We start from the raw sequence: 20,581 nt of genomic DNA, 5'->3' as shown, positions 1-20,581 counted from the left end.
AACTGTTAACCACCAAAACACCCTTTTGGGGGGTTTGAAGGACTGACTCCTACCAGAGCCCATGCTGGAACGGGGTGGGGAATGAGCTCTGTAAGTTTATTAGCATGTGCTTAGGTTCTTTTTTTATTTAATATATTTTTTCTGTAATGCTTTCACCTTAAGAATAAATGTGCTTCCTTACAAAGATCTGTGTGGTAACGGTGGGCAGCTATGTTATTTATATCCTCCATTAGGTTCTAATATCGTTGGAACTTCTTGAGCTTCAGCATGTCTGATAGGGCCACTCTCAGTCGGGGTTATGGAGTGGATAATAGGATCTGGCTGGGGTCAGTTCCATTCATCTTCAGTTGATCTATTAGCAAAGTGTGCAGACAGCTCGTCACAGCAATCGGTGCTTGGGTCTAGTGTCCAGATTGGTTGATGAGCCAGTTCACTAAGTGAAACAGCCCTGCTGACCATGATTCTGCCTCATGGACTGTGGAGGAGCAGGTGGCTTGTTTGGCCTCCCTCCCTGCAGTGGTGCAGTCCTGTAAGAGCGGTTTGTGCTGCTGGCAGATGGGTCCAGAGTTATGTTGTGCGGTTGTTTGGTTTTAGGCACTGTTGGACTATGCATTTCATTTGCTTTAGTTCTTCTCAGTCAGTGGGGGAGGGGGTAACTAGCACCCAAGAGCTCCTCCTCCAAACTCACTTCATACCCCCCAACAGCAACAGCCCCAGAATGCACCTCTACCCTGAGTGTATCATCCCTGCGCACCCGCACCCCCTACCCATCCTCACAGCAATGCATCCATGGACTGTGCCACAGAACTCAGTAATCTCCATGATGTACACAATGTTGGTCCACTTCCCATCCACATTCCCCAGTCCCTATGACTCCCTGGTTGCATCTCCTGAAATCGACCCAGGTAGACTCCACCCTGGCTCAGACACACACCTCCCTCATTCGAAAGCAGCCCCTGCCCCAGCCTAAATAACCCTCATGTGTGATCACACCCCACATGCACCCACCCTGCTACAGATGGCCCCATAAGATTTGGGTCTTGTGCTCACCATTTTGGCAGGCTGGTTGACTGACTCCAAAGGCAGGGCGAAGATGGCGTTCTTGGCTCCCACGTACAGAGTCCTGGTCTGTGGGGCCACCAGGAAGATGCTGTAGTTGGAAATGGCCTCCTGGAAGAAGCGATGAACCATCTGCTGCACCTCTGCAATCAGAGAGCAAGCACACTGTCTGTCCTGGGCATGGAGCATGCAAGGCCTAACCCAGCACCACACAGGCTGACCCGTGTGAGCCAGGCTAGTGGGGTCACCAATACTGTGCTCAGCTTTGGGATCCAACAGCTACCTGCTGCTTCAATCCAGATGGAAAGAGAGTGCACAATTTTAGCTGCCCTCCCCTGCCCCCACAGCCTGAGAACACGCATGTGCACAGATCAGCGGCATGCCCCACCACGAGACTGCACTTCTCAGCCTGCCACTGCCCAGAGACCCAGTGAGGCTGATACACAGCTCTCACCAGCCTGGTCTGCAATGGCATTTCACCCCTAGCCTCCCTGTCCAGCAGTGGCGTCAGCCCCAGTGGGACTGACAGTGTGCACAAATTCAAGCAGTTCTCCTAAGAGTGCTGGCATTTAGCACCGTGCTCTTGAGCACTGATCCAAGCCGGACTAGTACAGTGGAGAAGGTCTGGGGCTGCAGGAGCCTGGCCTGCCCTGCCCTATGACGTTCCATGCTGCTCCTGCCAGGAAGCTGAACAGGTGGTAATTGAGAAATGTTAAGGAAAACCTGGAGTGTAGACACAAATGAAGGGAAAATGCTTAAGACAGTGGGAGATCACCACAGCTCCCTGTGCAGCAGGAGGGTGCAAGTGGGAGCAGGGCAGGCTGCAAGAGGCAGCAGCTGACTCACTACATCTAGCTGTTACCTGCTGCAGCTTCCAAGGGGAGCCAGCAAGGGGCGATGAGAACTCGCCAATAGAACACCAGGGGAGCCCTGAACAGCCTTTCCACCATCCTCACTTTGCCAGCGTAGCCCTTGGCCTCAACGCCCCTCTGACAAGAGGGGGGCCCGGAGAAAGATTTCATCTCCCCTTCGCTACTGTAGCTCCTGTCCGAGCCCAGCACACCAGCAAGCCGCCGCTGCCTCTCAGTCCCTAGCCATCCTCCTGCCTCCCCTCCTGCATCGCTAGCGTGCATGTGCTCCGACAGCGCCACGAGACCCACGAGCTCTGTTGGTCAATATGCACAAAACTGCCTACGTGCTGCTGAGAGGTTTGGATCCCTTGCCAGCAGGCCCTGATCCTGTGGGCATGCTCGGAGCATGCCTCAGACCCGATACTGGTCAGATCCCACAGAAGGAGGGCAGATGCAGACCACTGAGGGGAGGGCAGGTGGCACCCGCACAAGAGCCAGCAGGGGCCCAAGAAAAGCGGGAGAGAGGTATCAAGCGTGAGCATGTGAGAGAGGCGGTCTTAACTATTAGGCTAGGAACTACCTACAGGGCTGGCCTGGCTTAGGAGCCTGACTTTAGAATAGGGTTCAAGGTGGAGGATCCCAGGCTGAATGAGGCAAGAATCTCTGGGCCTGTCAGCCAGGTGCATCAGGTCAGCCATTTCGGTACCCACACCCCTCTCCTCTCCCAACTGCTCTCCTAGCTAGCTTAGATGTCTCCCTGCACAGCTTCCTGGCTTATTAGGTACCTCACTCTCTCCAAGCATTGCACAGGGTTGAGGATTCCACTAGACAGCAGGGTGCCACCTAGTATTGCAACTCTCAAGTACCTCCGAGGAGCGAGGCCCTTGGGGCATCAGGGTGGGGTGCTCCCTGCTGCAGCTGCTGATCAGCTCCTCCTATTTCAGTTTCCAGCTGGCTCCTCCCAGGAATTTCTCCCCAAATTTGCCTGGTTATGGAGGCAGGGTGGCACTGCATGGATCCTAGTGTACAAGAAGGGGGATTTCCCCTGCACAGTTCTGGTTCTGAAGGGATGCTGGGTGGCAGGGAAGAGGCAACCCTGGCTGGGTCTCTCTTGCCTCATCCCCTAAGGTGCAGTTACACCTGCTGCAGAGTTTCCTCTTGCTGCCTTCAGTCAGCATCAAGTACAAAATTCCCCTAAGCTTTTAAAACCAGCCAGGCATGTGCCCTAGCTGAGCTCAAAAGTCTTTTGTTTCTCTGGTCTCCCTTCCCTCCCATCTAGAACTGCCTCCTCCATCCCTTCACACAACCATGTCACTGTTGGTGCTGCAAGAGCTCTCTCATCTGCAGCACCTGTTCCATAGTACTCTGCTCTCTATAGCACGTCTCTCTGCCTCGCTTACACTTCTTTCATGTCTGCTGAATATGTCTTTTCTTCCTTGCCAGTAACTCCCCCTGCTTTGCCCTGGTGACTGATGCTGCCAGGAAGCTGCAGCCGGTACATTTACACCAGTCACCCACTGTCTTGGATTTAACTGCATCAAAGGTCAGGGATAGAGCTGATTTTCTCTTTTCCATTAGAAAAGTGGTGGAGGTGTCACCATCAGGACATTTAGAGCCAGGCTGCACAAAGCCCTGGAAAAGTCACACTTGGTGGAGCGAAGAGATAACAGGCCTAAGTAGTACATTGGAGGAGGACTGCTACTGACCCCAATATTAAGGTTGCCTCACATTATACCCTCTCATTTCAGTTTTATCTGTGACATGCATTAACTGTGCAGCCATTTCTGAGAACAAGCTTAGGGAACAGGTTAGATTGGTCAGTGCCAACATTTTCTGACCTCCCTCCCTGCCCCCCAAAACAGCTCTATCACCTCCAGGTTTGGCCGCAGGAACGTTGTCCTGGGATCAGCATGAAACTCCATCCAGCTTTGGCTGTGTAAGCCATAGAAAATCTGCCATTTTCAACTGCACTGCATGTCCTCTGTCTCACTGCTCAAGGAATGAATCCCTCATTGCAGAGCTCACTGCAGTGAATGAGTCAGGAGTTGCAGGAAGATTAAGGATGGTTTTACGGTTAAGGTTGACTGTGACCCCGCCTAAGCTGGCATTTGACAAAACCTCCTTCCCTTCCCCCAACTATCTTCATATCACTTTAGGTCCTTTCACAGTAAAGAGAGCAAACAAATGCCACCAACTTGATATCTGATGTCATTGCTTTACAAACACAGACTTCCAGCACATCTCAGGGGAAAATAAATTAAGAAAAAAGCCAGTTAAAGAAAGAAAATTATGCTGGGCCCACAAACAAGATATTTTCTCAAACAATGGGGCTAATGCACTTCATCAAGCTGAACAAACCAGAGTAAGAACTCAAATCCACCCCACACAGGAGAGTCTCAGATCAGCACTTTGCTTAATATTCCAGCAGCTGCAAGCGAAGTGAAGAGTACTAAATTCCAAACCATCACCTAAGCACACCTGCCCTCCCTGCCTGTGAGCAATCTGCATGGTCACATGTGACTTCTCCACTGCAACACAGTGACTGCTCACCATGCAGGAGCCCAGACAGCTGCAGAGTGAACAGGTGTCAAAAACTCCACCCACCAAACATGCTGGGACTTGCACCATGATCCAGGCTCTGATCAGCCAAATGTTTTAAGTTAGATTTGAATCTATAGAACCACAGAATTTCATAACCTGACACCCCAAGAATTAGGGCAAAATGACAGTACTCCCTAAACATACCCCATAGTCACAGGCACTGAGTAAGAACTCATATTCCAGCATTAGAAGGGACCATTGCATTTATCTAGTCTGACCTCCCGTATAACACAGGCCGGAGAACTTCCCAAAAATTCCCAATCTCTTTTAGAAAACATGCAATCTTGATTTAAACGTTGCCAGTGATAGAGAATCCACCCGCAATCCTCGGTAAATTGCTACATATAATTCATTACCCTCACTGTTAAATATTTATGACTTATTTCCAATCTGAATTTGTCTAGGTTCAGCCCTCAGCCATTGGATCATGTTAGATCCTTCTCTCCTAGATTGAAAAGTCCATTATCAAATATTTGTTCCTCATGTAGGTACTCCTAGGCTGTGATCAAGTCACCCCTTAACATTCTCTTTGTTAAGCTAAATAGATTCCAGAAGCTCAGTCTATCACTGTAAGGCAGGTTTTCTAATCCTTTAATCATTCTCATGGCTCTTTGCTGAACCCTCTCCAATTTATCAACATTTTTCTTGAATTGTAGACACCAGAACAGGACACAGGATTCCAGTTTGTGCTCAGTACAAAAAGGCAAAAATCTTTCTACTCCCATTCAAGATTCCCCCACGTCTTTCCAAGGATCACATTAACACTTTTGGTGAGAATGTTGCACTGGGAGCTCAAGTACAGCTGATTGTCCACCACAACTCCCAAAACTTTTTCCAGAGTCACTGCTTCCCAGGATAGAGCTTCCCATCCTGCAAGCATGGCCTCCATTCTTTGTTCCTAGATGTACACATTTACATTTAGCTATACTAAAATGCATATTGGTTGTTTTCACCCAGCTTACCAAGCGATCCAGATCACTCTATATCAGTGACCTGTCCTCCTCATTATTCCCCACTCCTGCAATATTTCGGTCCTCTGCAAACTTTCAGTGATGATGTTTATCTTTTCTTCCAGGTCACTAATAAAAAAAATGTTAAATAGCACAGGGCCAAGACAGATCCCTGTGGGACCCCACTAGAAACACACCCACTCAGGGATGATTCCCTACTTACAATTACATTTTGAGACCTTGTGGCACCTTAGAGACTAACCAATTTATTTGAGCATAAGCTTTCGTGAGCTACAGCTCACTTCATTGGATGCATTCAGTGGAAAATACAGTGGGAAGATTTATATACAAGCTTATGCTCAAATAAATTGGTTAGTCTCTAAGGTGCCACATGTACTCCTTTTCTTTTTGCGAATACAGACTAACATGGCTGCTACCCTGAAACCTGTCATTTTGAGACCTATCAGTTAGCCAGCTTTTAATCCATTAAAGTTTAACATGTTAATTTTATATCATTCCAGATTTTTAATCAAAATGTTGTGCGGTACCGAGTCAAATGCCTTACAGAAGTCTACTTGCATTACACAACTATTACCTTTATCTATTGTGCATAAACCCATGTTGACTGGCATTGGCATTAATTATATTATCCCCTTTAATTCTTTATTAATCACACGCTATATCATTACTTTGCCTGGGACCAATGTCACATGGAAAGGCCTGTAATTACGCAGAACACCCTTTTTAGATATTGGCACAAGATCAGCTTTTTTCCGGTTTTCTGGAATCCCCAGCCACTCACACTCAGTGTGCCAATACTTATTGAAAAATCAACATTAGCAGTCCAGCAATCTCAGCCAGTTCTCTTAGTTTCTTGGATAGAACAGAACACCCACTGCATCACATAGAATAGCACATGAAGGTGGGACACCTTTTTCCCTCTCTCATTTCCAGGATCCTATAACCTGGTGGGAAATGGTATCCTTGAAGAAAAGATCATCCTGGACTCCACCAGAAGTCCCTGAAGGAAGGAGCCAACTCAGGAGACTCTGGCCACCTTTGGCTCCACTTCATCAGCTACTTGGAGAACAACCCAGAACATGGGCTCTTACAATTAATCCGAATCTACAGAGCAAGCCAGCCCAATGACTCATAGACCTTAAGGCTAGAAGGGACCATCACGATCATCCAGTCTGGTCTCCTGAACATCGCAGGCCACAGAACCTCACTCACACAACTCCTGTAATAGGCCCATAACCTCTGGCTGAGTTACCTGAAGTCCTCAAATCTTGATCTGAAGACTTCAAGGTTACAAAGACTCCACAATTTACTCCAGTTCAAACTTGCAAGTGACCCATGACCCACTGAACAAGTTACATAAAAGTAAAAGCTACCTGTGCTGTGTGTGACAAAGTGGGAATTTTCTCTAAGATTTTTAGGAGTTCTGTATGCACCTCAGCTTCCTTCTGCACTTTGCTCTGTTAAGTGTTATGTCCACTCCAGGGGAAACAGGACATGAGGGGAAGTTGTCACCTTGCTGTGGGCAAGTCTTGTGACTGGGGTCCAACTCAGTGTGGATTAGCTGGGCAGAGCTCATGGTGTGAAGCAGGAGAGCTGGAGCCAGATTCAGTCTAGGAGGTGGTGAGGCTGCATGGCCCATCCTGAAGGGAGAGAGACCCCCGTTCAGGGGCTGGCATGCAAAGGAGTTCCTACAAGAGGCTGTTTAAAAGCTTAGGCATAGAGATCCTGCAGATCCTTGACAGTTGGTACCAGCTGGTGGGATACTGAATGCACCAGAAATATTTTGCAATAAGTGACTTGCAGCAGTAAAACAAGGTTAAAGTCAAAGAAAACCTCCAGAAAATGTCATACAACCACCTCCCTAAGAGGAATATCATAGAGGTGTGCAGGGGAATTAAGCATTGGGAAGTTCAACAAGGTACAGCACAACTGATTGCACGGCTGGAGAAGGATGATCAGACCAAGCAGCATTATCTTTAAATATTCATGGTAAATAGGCCCAATGGCCTGTGATAGGATGTTAGATGGGGTGGGATCTGAGTTACTACAGAAAATTCTTTCCTGGGTATCTGGCTGGTGAATCTTGCCCATATGCTCAGGGTTTAGCTGATTGCCATATTTGGGGTCGGGGAGGAATTTTCCTCCAGGGCAGACTGGAAGAGGCCCTGGAGGTTTTTCGCCTTCCTCTGTCGCATGGGGCACGGGTCACTTGCTGGAGGATTCTCTGCTCCCTGAAGTCTTTAAACCATGATTTGAGGACTTCAATAGCTCAGACATAGGTGAGAGGTTTTTTGCAGGAGTGGGTGGGTGAGATTCTGTGGCCTGCGTTGTGCAGGAGGTCGGACTAGATGATCATAATGGTCCCTTCTGACCTTAGTATTTATGAAATAATAAGTTCCAGACCCAGTCGGGGTTCCAAAAGGGTCCAAGAGTGACAGAGGTAACAGCAGGATGTCCTCACAAACCAGTTCCCCACTGATAGATCTGAAGCGGTGGGAGTTGAATCTGAGAGCAAAGGAACTAGCTGGTGGTGAGAAGCAGCGGAAGTATGAACTGGAGATAGAGAAGTAGAGTAGCCAGAGGACCCGCAAGGGGTAAGAGTGGAAAGTCCCCATGATGCCAATTCAACAGGGAACCTAGATACCAAAAATTGTTACCCCAGTTTAAGGAGGGGGGCAGGAAATATGGATGCCTACCTCATTGCCTTTCAGAAGGTGTGCAACTTGAAAGTCAACCTCGATGACTACCTCTGCTTTCTCACCCCTTACTCAGTCCCAAAGCAACAGAAGTACACAGCCAGATGGACAGAGTTGTTACTGGGGACAAAGAACAGTTCAGAAAGGTCCGACTACTTAGTTATGAATTGACATCTGAGGTGTATAGGAAAAGGTTTTGGGGTGTGCAAAAGAGCCAGGGTATGACCTACATGGAAGCCACCACCCTGCTGGGAGAATATCTCCACAAATGAGGTAAGGATGCAGGTGTCACTACACTGGAGGATTTGTATAAATTGGTTGGGTTGGAGCAACTCTGAGATCTGTCCCCACGAGCTTAAAATGTGGTCAGTGTTCAGAAAGCCTAAGAAGCTGCATAGTGTAGGCTGGCTTGTGGAAGGTAAGAGACCCAAAGAGGACTGGCCCAGGTTGGGGACCCAAAACGGGGGAGGGGGTCACACAGGTGCACACTTAAAATGGGATTTGAGTAAATCCAAACCAGGGGTGACAGCCAGTGCATGTAGACCCCCTCCATGGGATCCCAAAGGTATAACATCTGTATGTAGACAGGACAGAAGTGGGCAGGCTGACCAAAGCCTGAGGGGCTAACTCATCCTCTGTCCAGACAGGAAGGCAGCCTGTAGCTCACCTGCAGAGAGAGTGTGAACTAGGTGAACGAACTTTCAAGGGAAAGCAGTCACACAGCCAGCTCCTCTGGGGCACAGCAGGTGGTGACAGACAGGCTCCCACCCCAGGCACCATTCCTCATGGCCAATTGAACTCATCTGACCCCCACTCGGAGCAGAGGTGGTGGATACTAGAAAGATATTCCCGGGGTCGAGAGATTCTGGGACATAGAGAATCCTGGTCAAACTTTGTGTGGTGCAAACCCATTCAGTGCTGAAAGGGTGGGCAACCTGAGCTAAGGTTCCAAATGTGAAGCCATTTGCCCAGCCTATAGTTCAGATCCCTGTGCAGACACAAAAAGAAAAGGAGGACTAGTGGAACCTTAGAGACTAATCAATTTATCTGAGTCTCTAAGGTGCCACAAGTCCTCCTTTTCTTTTTGCGAATACAGACTAACACAGCTGCTACTCCGAAACCTGTGCAGACACAGGAGGGGTCAGGGTAGCTGATAATGGGGGTTCTCCAGCTTTGACATCCTCCTGAGGAATGAAGGTCACTTTAAGACAAAATCCAGACCCTGTTCCTACAACAGCCAAAAGGTTTGAACCCTGAGAGCCAGGAGGCTGGGAGTGAAGATGTGTGAGAAAATGCAGCTAGCTCAGTTGACCAGGACAAGGATGGTTTCCCCCCTCACAAGGTGTTAAGATCAGGACACTTTCTGCCTGTAAGTAGACGCCTGTATTGGAGTACTGTGTCCAGTTTTGGGCCCCACACTACAAGGAGGATGTGGAAAAATTGGAAAGAGTCCGGGGAGGGCAACAAAAATGATTAGGGGTCTGGAACACATGACTTATGAGGAGAGGCTGAGGGAACTGGGATTGTTTAGTCTGCGGAAGAGAAGAATGAGGAGGGATTTGATAGCTGCTTTCAACTCCCTGAAAGGGGGTTCCAAAGAGAATCATAGAATATCAGGGTTGGAAGGGACCCCAGAAGGTCATCTAGTCCAACCCCCTGCTCGAAGCAGGACCAATTCCCAGTTAAATCATCCCAGCCAGGGCTTTGTCAAGCCTGACCTTAAAAACCTCTAAGGAAGGAGATTCTACCACCTCCCTAGGTAACGCATTCCAGTGTTTCACCACCCTCTTAGTGAAAAAGTTTTTCCTAATATCCAATCTAAACCTCCCCCACTGCAACTTGAGACCATTACTCCTCGTTCTGTCATCTGCTACCATTGAGAACAGTCTAGAGCCATCCTCTTTGGAACCGCCTTTCAGGTAGTTGAAAGCAGCTATCAAATCCCCCCTCATTCTTCTCTTCTGCAGGCTAAACAATCCCAGCTCCCTCAGCCTCTCCTCATAACTCATGTGTTCCAGACCCCTAATCATTTTTGTTGCCCTTCGCTGGACTCTCTCCAATTTATCCACATCCTTCTTGTAGTGTGGGGCCCAAAACTGGACACAGTACTCCAGATGAGGCCTCACCAATGTCGAATAGAGGGGAACGATCACGTCCCTCGATCTGCTCACTATGCCCCTACTTATACATCCCAAAATGCCATTGGCCTTCTTGGCAACAAGGGCACACTGCTGACTCATATCCAGCTTCTCGTCCACTGTCACCCCTAGGTCCTTTTCCGCAGAACTGCTGCCTAGCCATTCAGTCCCTAGTCTGTAGCTGTGCATTGGGTTCTTCCGTCCTAAGTGCAAGACCCTGCACTTATCCTTATTGAACCTCATCAGATTTCTTTTGGCCCAATCCTCCAATTTGTCTAGGTCCTTCTGTATCCTATCCCTCCCCTCCAGCGTATCTACCACTCCTCCCAGTTTAGTGTCATCCGCAAATTTGCTGAGAGTGCAATCCACACCATCCTCCAGATCATTTATGAAGATATTGAACAAAACCGGCCCCAGGACCGACCCCTGGGGCACTCCACTTGATATCGGCTGCCAACTAGACATGGAGCCATTGATCACTACCCGTTGAGCCCGACAATCTAGCCAGCTTTCTACCCACCTTATAGTGCATTCATCCAGCCCATACTTCCTTAACTTGCTGACAAGAATACTGTGGGAGACCGTGTCAAAAGCTTTGCTAAAGTCTAGAAACAATACATCCACTGCTTTCCCTTCATCCACAGAACCAGTAATCTCATCATAAAAGGCGATTAGATTAGTCAGGCATGACCTTCCCTTGGTGAATCCATGCTGGCTGTTCCTGATCACTTTCCTCTCATGCAAGTGCTTCAGGATTGATTCTTTGAGGACCTGCTCCATGATTTTTCCAGGGACTGAGGTGAGGCTGACTGGCCTGTAGTTCCCAGGATCCTCCTTCTTCCCTTTTTTAAAGATTGGCACTACATTAGCCTTTTTCCAGTCATCCGGGACTTCCCCGGTTCGCCACAAGTTTTCAAAGATAATGGCCAATGGCTCTGCAATCACAGCTGCCAATTCCTTCAGCACTCTCGGATGCAACTCGTCCGGCCCCATGGACTTGTGCACGTCCAGCTTTTCTAAATAGTCCCTAACCACCTCTATCTCCACAGAGGGCTGGCCATCTCTTCCCCATTTTGTGATGCCCAGCGCAGCAGTCTGGGAGCTGACCTTGTTTGTGAAGACAGAGGCAAAAAAAGCATTGAGTACATTAGCTTTTTCCACATCCTCTGTCACTAGGTTGCCTCCCTCATTCAGTAAGGGGCCCACACTTTCCTTGGCTTCCTTCTTGTTGCCAACATACCTGAAGAAACCCTTCTTGTTACTCTTAACATCTCTGGCTAGCTGCAGCTCCAGGTGCGATTTGGCCCTCCTGATATCATTCCTACATGCCCGAGCAATATTTTTATACTCTTCCCTGGTCATATGTCCAACCTTACACTTCTTGTAAGCTTCTTTTTTATGTTTAAGATCCGCTAGGATTTCACCATTAAGCCAAGCTGGATGGATCTAGACTGTTCTCAGTGGTAGCAGATGAAAGGCAAGGAGTAATGGTCTCAAGTTGCAGTGGGGGAGATTTAGGTTGGATATTAGGAAAAACTTTTTCACTAGGAGGGTGCTGAAACACTGGAATGCGTTACCTAGGGAGGTGGTGGAATCTCCTTCCCTAGAAGTTTTTAAGGTCAGGCTTGACAAAGCCCTGGCTGGGATGATTTAGTCGGGGATCGGTCCTGCTTTGAGCAGGGGGTTGGACTAGATGACTTCCTGAGGTCCCTTCCAACCCTGATATTCTATGATTCTATGAGAGAAACAGCCCCCACTCATTTCCACACAGTAGAGGTGAGTCACATGGGCTCAGGTGAACCTTCCCTGAAGTCTGAGGCTGTGACCAAGGGAGCCAGTGCTAGCCTGCCCTCACTGGGGAGCAGAGGCAGAGCTGACCCCTGTGGTGGCTGAGAGCCCAGCTCAGCGTGGGGAGAACCAGGCAGGGCAAGACGGGTTCCAGACATAGTTGCCCTACCCAGGGCTGAGAAAGGCCCCAGAGAAGGGTAAAGCCGCTGGGAGGTCACTGCCGGAAACAGAGACCCCTGATCAGAGGGGGGCCATGGTGCTGGTGGATTCTCTTAATCAAGAGAGCTCGAAACACAGCCCATCATGGGGGGAGGACCCAGCCCTGGGGGGAGGGCAGCAGGTTGATCCCAAGGGGGGGGATGGGCTCCTGGCATATGCAGAACCCTAGGGTTGGGGGGACAGCTCCAGAGGGGCCTGCCCAGGTGCGGGAGCATCCTGTCCCCTGCTCACCAGCCCCTGGGACATCGGAACCCCAGAGACAGGGCTGGGTTAAGACTAAATGCTCATGGCTCACCCCCTGCAGCCAAGATGGCTGACACATGCTCACTGCCCTCCTCACTGCTTGACACAGGAGGGTGAGAAGGCGATGGCAGGATCCCAGCCCAGTTTTAAACCCAAAGATTTTGGGAGTGACAGAAGGGTGCAGGGCTGCATGAAAACGCCTCCTGTCCACTGCTAGTGCCACGTAACAGATCAGACTCAGGAAGGACCTGAAACTGCTCCAAACCGTGTATTTTGATGGTTAGAAACTGCGCTGCAAGAATCTTGAAAGTGCCAGGTAGGAAGAGAGCAAGGGATAGGAAAGATTATGTGGCATCTATGAACAACGTCTGTTGGTTTGAACTTCCCCAGTGGCCCTGCTCAGTTTGGTCTTGAAGCGGGGAAGAGATGTTAGAAAGCAGGAATTTTCTGTGATATTTTTCATTAATCCTTTGTGCGCCTCAGCTTCCCCCTATACTTTGCCTGGCTACCTAATGAGGGGGGATTAACTTTGCTCTCAGGGCAGGCTAAGAGGAACAAATAGTGCTAAGTAGCGAAGCTAAGCACAGACCCCAGCTAGAGAGCAAAGGGCTGAGACCTGGTCTACACTAGGAAATTAGGTTGGTACAACTACATTGCTCAGTGGGGTGAAAAATCCACACACACCCCACCTCCCCGAATGGCGCAGTTAAACCAACCTAACTCCCAGTGTAAAGCGTGCTGTGTTGATGGGAGAATCCTCCCTTCAACCTAGCTACCGCCTCTCAGGGAGGTGGATTAACTACAGCAATGGCAGAAGCCCTCCCTCCGGCATAGTAGCATCGTCACTGAAGCACTGCAGCTGCAGCATTTTAAGTGTAGGCCAGCCTTCTGAGATGTGAGGTGGGGGATTAGGCATGGGCTCTGGAAGAAGCCTGGCCTCTCTGACCTGGGAGCTGACTGAGGAAGGAAACCAGAGAGACAGAAAATGGAGTTCTCCACAGCTTGGCTAGTGACCTGTGGCTTGAGCAGACTGGATGATACTTTAACCTCTAGGTCTCCGTGCTAACCTAAAGATTGTGTCCACTTGCCTAATAAATCGTACTCTGTTTTTAAAACTGCAAATATCTGCTGGGTGCACTAGTCTATACCAGGAGTCTCTCTCAGCTGGACCCGCTGAGCAGAGCTCACAGGGTGAAGCAGCACTGGAAGCCAGAAGATCAGTCTAGGAGGAGGAGGAGGATGGGGAACCGCACTGAACAGTGGGGCCCCTTGGGGGTCTGGCATATCAAAGGGATTCCTCCAAGAGGCTGTTCCAAAGCTGGCATGTAGCCCCGATCCAGTGGATTGGTGACAATATATTTCACTGGGACTCAGTGGCCTGGTCTCTGCGTGAGACAGATGCTATCTGCAGGGATGCCTCTCTAACCAGTCACATGAGAAGTCAGGGAGGGCAGCAAATACAGGTAGTAGCTCCAGCCTCGAGCCCTGGAGAGAGAAGCTGCAAGTCTAGGCACTCACTTAATCTGACAAGGAGTCACCAGTGAATTCTCTCTGCAATGGGGCAAGCATCAGGACAAATCTTCTCCTCAGTGCTCCTCCAGGCTCCTCCCACACTCCAAAACAAGCAGCAGCAGATTTTAAACTAGCCCCCAGCACATCTACCACACCCTCCCAGGCTCTGGAGCCCAGTCTCTCTCAACATAAATAGATAAATCCCATAGATTGTCTCTACAGGAAGCAATCGTATCCCCAGGCAAAGTAGGGCGTTAGCACCTTTACTGTATTTAGCAATAGCAGAGTTTGGTGATCACAGAGAAAATTCCCCGATCAGCAGAAAAGTTAACACATCAAAGCCATATGAGCCCACTGCCACGCTGGGAAGACTGGTTCCTGCTAAGTACCTGCCATAGGCTGGGGGTTCCAAATATGGGGAGAAGGTAAATGTAGCCACCTAGGGTTTTATAAAGACACCCTCCCACCAACAAATCCAAGCACGTCCCAAAAGAAGAGCCAAAGTCACAATGGACCAGAGCTCTGATTTCTAATTTCCACATGAGGTGCACAGGTTTGTTTTAATACCATCATTGTAATTATGCAGGAGCAGTAGCAACTCAGTTAAAGTTGAAGCAGGGTTTCTGTTTAAAGCCAGACTGAAACCTCCAGATAAATTATTTAAATCAGGCAAACTGGTATGGCAGTTTAGGAGCTAGGAGCTAGGTCATTTGGTCAAGGGGTTCCCAAGATACAGCCCTGGCCTCACGGGATCAAAGCAGGTGCACTACAAGCCACTGAAATCTTCTAATGAACAGTGTCCATAAGGGGCCACTTGCCCCTCTGTCCCCCCATGCCACAGAGGAACATAAAAACGTCCATACTGGGTCAGACCAAAGGTCCATCTAGCCCAGTATCCGGTGTTCCAATAGTGGCCAATGCCAGGTGCTTCAGAGAGAATGAACAGAACAGGTAATCAACAAGGGGACTTAAGAGTATGAAAGTGGGAATGGCCTAACTACCCCTCAATGACTTCTGTTAATTCAGGAATTCCTCACCCCAGACAATGAACAAAGAAGATGAGCAGGGAATGAGCACAAACAGACGCTCATCTCAAAGAGCTCTAGTTACTGGGAAGTAACCTTCACTACTTTTGAGTGACCTCCGCATTTTCCGGCTCGTGGGAGTTTAGCCAGCAATACCACCCCCAGGAAGATTGTCAGAGACGTTCTAGGTGAATAGCAGAACTGCCAAAACAAGTCACAGCTTTGCACGGCAGATGACAAGTATTAGAAGTGACTGTCCCTTCCCCTCTCCTGAATTACTAAAAAGGGTTACTGAAAGCATAGACAGAGCTGCAAGTAGCAGCCACGCACCACTCTGTGATGAAGACAGAGTGGGAGGATTGCTATGGGAACTGAGAACATGGAAATCTCTCAATGGTTGGACAGCCTTGGAGCTGTGCTGGATGGATTCCTGCTCTCCCGCAAAAGGCTAGGAACTTGTGGATAGATAAACCTGAGGCCCTGTGGGCATCCAAAGTATGGACTCTGCCTACCTGAGTGTGAATGGGGTCTGGGGAAATACACACAAGCTAGTGGACAGAGAGAGAAATCAAAGACTTTTTGGGACAGCAATTAGGGTGAGGATGCAGAGGGAACAATATTATCTGCAACCAATATGGTGTATGAAGAACTATATCCTCACCCTAATCCCTGTCTCAAGAGGTCTCCGATTTCTGCCTCTTTCAGGCCACTAGCCTGTGTGAATTCCCCCAGTGTATTTTCATAGCAAAGCAACAATCATAAGCAGCCTTAACAATACACAGAAGAACCTTTTCAAAAACCTGGTTACGTTAGGGTGACGATGACCGATGACCTGTTCAGAGGGTGGAAAGCTGCAATGCAGCCAAATACACCCCAACAGAACAGACACTAAGATTTATAGAGGTTAAGGCCAGAAGGGACTATTAAATCTTCTGTATATCACAGGCCACTACATTTCACCCAGTTGTACCTGAAGTGAGACCAATAACTTGTGTCTGACTAAAGCACAACTTGCATTTCACTAAACAGTCTGCTCCAGAAAGGCAACCAGGTGTGATTCAAAGACCTCAGAAGATGAAGAATCCATCACTCCACCTGGTAACTTGTCCCAAAGGCTCATCACCTCCTTGTTAATTCATGCCTTATTTCTAATTGGAGTTTGTCTGGCTTCAGCTTCCAGCCAGTGCTTCTCATTCTTCCTTTCTCTACTACATGAAAGAGTTTTATACCTGTTATTTTCTCCCTTGAAGGTACTTGCACACCATAATCAAGGCACCTCTCAATCTTTTTGATAAACTAAAGAGATTGAACTCTTTAAGTCTCATTGAAAGGCATCTCCGTCCTGTCCTCGAATCACTTTGTGACTTTTCTGCACTCTCTGATTTTTCAACATCCTTTTTAAAAATGTTGACACCAGAACTGGATGCAGTATTCCAGTACCAGACTCATCAACGCAGGATACAGAAGTAAAAACCACCTACCTATCCCTGCTTACTCCCCCCGTTTAGACGGCCAAGAATCACATTAGCCCTTTTTGCACAGCATCACACTGGCAGCTCCTCTTGGGTTGCTTGTCCACTATGACTCCTAGATCCTTTTCAGAGTCCCTACTTTCCAGGATACAGTCCCCTAGTCTATAGGTTTGGCCGGCACTCTTTGTTCCTAGATGAATGACCTTGCATGAGGCTGTACTAACCACAATTTATTTGAATGGGCCCAGTTTATTAAGTGATCCAGATCACTCCATATAACAGACCTGTCCTCATTATATATCACCCTACCAATTGTTGTGTCACCCACTATTTTATCAGCAGTGATTTTATGTTTACTTCTAGATCATTGATAAAAATATGGAACAGCACTGGACCTAAAACTGATCCCTGTGGAACACCACTAGAAATACCCCCATTCAATGATTCCCCAGGGACAGTTAGCTAGTTCTCGAGCCATTTGATGTGTGCTCTACCAATATTGTATAGGGCTAATTTTTTTAATCAGAACATTGTGCTGTACTAAGCCAAACACCTTTCAACAGTAGAAGTATATTATTCCTAGAGTACTGACCAGTCTGGTTCTAAGAATCCCAAGCAATGGGGCTTCCACCCTTCCCTTGGGGAGACTGTTCAACAGCTGGATACTCCTCACTGTTGGGATGTTTTTCCCTGATATTCAGCCAAAATTTTCCCTTTCCTAGTTTCATCGCATTACACCTATATTATGTATCATCCTAAATAATTCCTCCTCATCTTCAGCAATTACACTCCTCAGACAGTTCCAGACTTATTGTGTACTTGGCTTAACCAAACCAGACGCATTCAGCTCTTTGAAGCCTTCCCCAATCCCTCCAGCCCCCTGAATTTTTTTATTATTGTTTTTTCTTTGAACTCTGTCCAATTTCTCAGTATCTTTCTGGTAAGGTACAATTATACTCCCAGTGCAGTCAGCCCAGAGCCAGATCAAGAGACTTTCCTCCCTGCTTCACAACATGATACACAAGATAACATGTTTAAAGAATATAATTTAATAAAACGGGAACAGAAGTCCCTAGTAAAGTCAGGCTCATGCTGTTTGTGGGAATGGGACCCATTAGTCTGCTCTGCCAAAGATTCTGAGACATCCTCATTAACCCTAACATCATGCATTATAAATGGAGACAGAGAGATCAGTAAGATACAGCGAAAATGTCGGGTCCTTGGTAGATGTGTGATAGGAACGAAAAGGAGAATCTTCAGATCCCCATGCAGATGATAGACTAGGATCACACCCAAGACATGGTCAAATCCAAACAAATGCAAACCACACGCCAGCCAGTGCACTTGCTGTCACTTTACATTTCCCTCAGTGCTAAGGGATATGTATCCAGATGGATGGTTTGCCAATGAACTGTACTTGGGATAAGCCTCTCCTGTCTCATAGAATATCAGGGTTGGAAGGGACCTCAGTAGGTTATCTAGTCCAACCCCCTGCTCAAAGCAGGACCAATCCCCAATTAAATCATCCCAGCCAGGGCTTTGTCAAGCCTGACCTTAAAAACTTCTAAGGAAGGAGATTCCACCACCTCCCTAGGTAACCCACTCCAGTGTTTCACCACCCTCCTAGGGAAAAAGTTTTTCTTAATATCCAACCTAAACCTCCCCCACTGCAACTTGAGACCATTTCTCCTCGTTCTGTCATCAGCTACCAATGAGAACAGTCTAGATCCATCCTTTTTGGACCCCCCTTTCAGGGAGTTGAAAGCAGCTATAAAATCCCCCCTCATTCTTCTCTTCCGTAGACTAAACGTCCCCAGTTCCCTCAGCCTCTCCTCATAACTCATGTGTTCCTGTCCCCTAATCGTTTTAGTTGCCTTCCGCTGGACTCTTTCCAAATTTTTCCACATCCTTCTTGTAGTATGGGGCCCAAAACTGAACACAGTACTCCAGATGAGGCCTCACCAGTGTCCAATAGAGGGGAACGATCACGTCCCTCGATCTGCTAGCAATACCCCTACTTATACATCCTAATAGGCCATTGGCCTTCTTGGCAACAAGGGCACACTGTTGACTCATATCCAGCTTCTCATCCACTGTAACCACTAGGTCCTTTTTTGCAGAACTGCTGCCTAGCCATTCGGTCCCTAGTCTGTAGCGGTGCATTGGATTCTTCCGTCCTAAATGCAGAACTCCGCACTTCTCCTTGTTGAACCTCATAAGATTTCTTTTGGCCCAATCCTCCAATTTGTCTAGGTCCCTCTGTATCCTATCCCTACCCTCCAGCATATCTACTTCTCCTCCCAGTTTAGTGCCATCTGCAAACTTGCTGAGGGTGCAATCCACACCATCCTCCAGATCATCAATGAAGATACTGAACAAAACTGGCCCCAGGACCGACCCTTGGGGCACTCCACTTGATACCAGCTGCCAACTAGACATAGAGCCATTGATCACTACCCGTTGATTCCGACAATCTAGCCAGCTTTCTATCCACCTTATAGTCCATTCGTCCAGCCCATACTTCCTTAACTTGCTGGCAAGAATACTGTGGGAGACCGTGTCAAAAGCTTTGCTAAAGTCGAGGAACAACACGTCCACTGCTTTCCCTTCGTCCACAGAGCCAGTTATCTCATCATAGAAGGCAATTAGATTAGTCCGGCATGACTTGCTCTTGGTGAATCCATGCTGACTCTTCCTGATCACTTTCCTCTCCTCTAAAAGGGTTTCAGAATTGATTCCTTGAGGACCTGCTCCATGATTTTTCCAGGGACTGAGGTGAGGCTGACTGGCCTGTAGTTCCTAGGATCCTCCTCCTTCCCTTTTTTAAAGATGGGCACTACATTAGCCTTTTTCTAGTCGTCTGGGACTTCCCCCAATCGCCATGAGTTTTCAAAGATAATGGCCAATGGCTCTGCAATCACATCCGCCAACTCCTTTAGCACTCTCGGATGCAACGCATCCGGCCCCATGGACTTGTGTCCGTCCAGCTTTTCTAAATAGTCCTGAACCCCTTCTTTCTCCACAGAGGGCTGGTCACCTCCTCCCCATGCTGTGCTGCCCAGTGCAGCAGTCTGGGAGCTGACCTTGTTCGTGAAGACAGAGGCCAAAAAAAGCATTGAGTACATTAGTCTCCCCTTTCATGCTTTCCTCTGGCCTAGCTTCTTGCACTCTCTGCCCCAAGGTTGGGGGCTTACCATGTAATAAGTTGTTCTTTGTTCACCAGTTTTGCTTCTAAAGGTCTCCTCCTCTTTTTTTTATTTTGCCCAGTGGCTCGAAATATGCTCAACAGTCCCCTGCCTCCCCAAACCCCAGCAAGGAAGCCTCGGGCCTTCTCTAAAACTGCAGACACAGTCTCCATTGTTTCAGCTGGAACTATGATCTTGTAGCATTACTGCAAAGAAAGGAGGGCACCAATCCTTCCTGAACTCCGGAGGGATGCCTCTGAGAGCTAATTAGTTGACTTCTGAAGTGTTTGTTTAAATTACATGCCATTATAATGGGTGAGAAACTTTAAAGGAAAACAGCAACCAGCATCTCTGGATTGCTTAGATGTTTTCAGACCTGCCCTTTAATGAACTTTTATCCTTGCGACTCAGTTCAGAGCCTTCTTGTGTGGAAGGCCACGGGTTCAAATTTGTTCCAGCAGGTGACTTTCATGCCCCACCTTGATTCTTCAGGAGCTGGTGCTGCACTGATATAGGATCTATCACCAATATATACCCCTTCCAGCTTATTTTCTTCTCTCCCTCTCAGACACTACAAAGTTTCCTCCCCTAGGCTCCTGCCTCAAAACAGCACCGAAGGATCACACCAGCTGGGTGTCTGGGTGCTAGAGACAGGAGCACTTGCTAAGCTATTTTCAGTTAAGTCTGCAGCTTTGGGGGCGTGGGTCATACCCTGGGTCTGTGATGCAGCAGGCTAGCATATCTGGCTCAACAAGACAGAGTTCTGGAGGCCCAAACTGGCAAAGAAAATGGGCTCAGAGGTAATCATAGAATATCAGGGT

General features: G+C 48.2%; 1 protein-coding gene across 1 annotated transcript in view; it reads right to left on the bottom strand.

Moving 5' to 3' along the window:
- The window catches only part of SEMA4F (ssemaphorin 4F), a 142,380-nt gene that overhangs the window by 86,197 nt on the left and 35,602 nt on the right, over window positions 1–20,581 (bottom strand). Inside the window, exon 2 of the mRNA XM_084626594.1 lies at window positions 1,051–1,202. Within this exon, the coding sequence (XP_084482720.1) occupies window positions 1,051–1,202 (152 nt within the window). The remainder of the gene's footprint in view (window positions 1–1,050; window positions 1,203–20,581) is intronic.

This window comes from Lepidochelys olivacea, assembly GCF_965140295.1.
Source record: "Lepidochelys olivacea isolate rLepOli2 genome assembly, chromosome: 4".
Taxonomy (NCBI): Eukaryota; Metazoa; Chordata; order Testudines; family Cheloniidae; genus Lepidochelys; species Lepidochelys olivacea.
The sequence above is the reverse complement of the archived record's forward strand: the minus strand, read 5'-3'. Positions and strand labels throughout refer to the sequence as shown.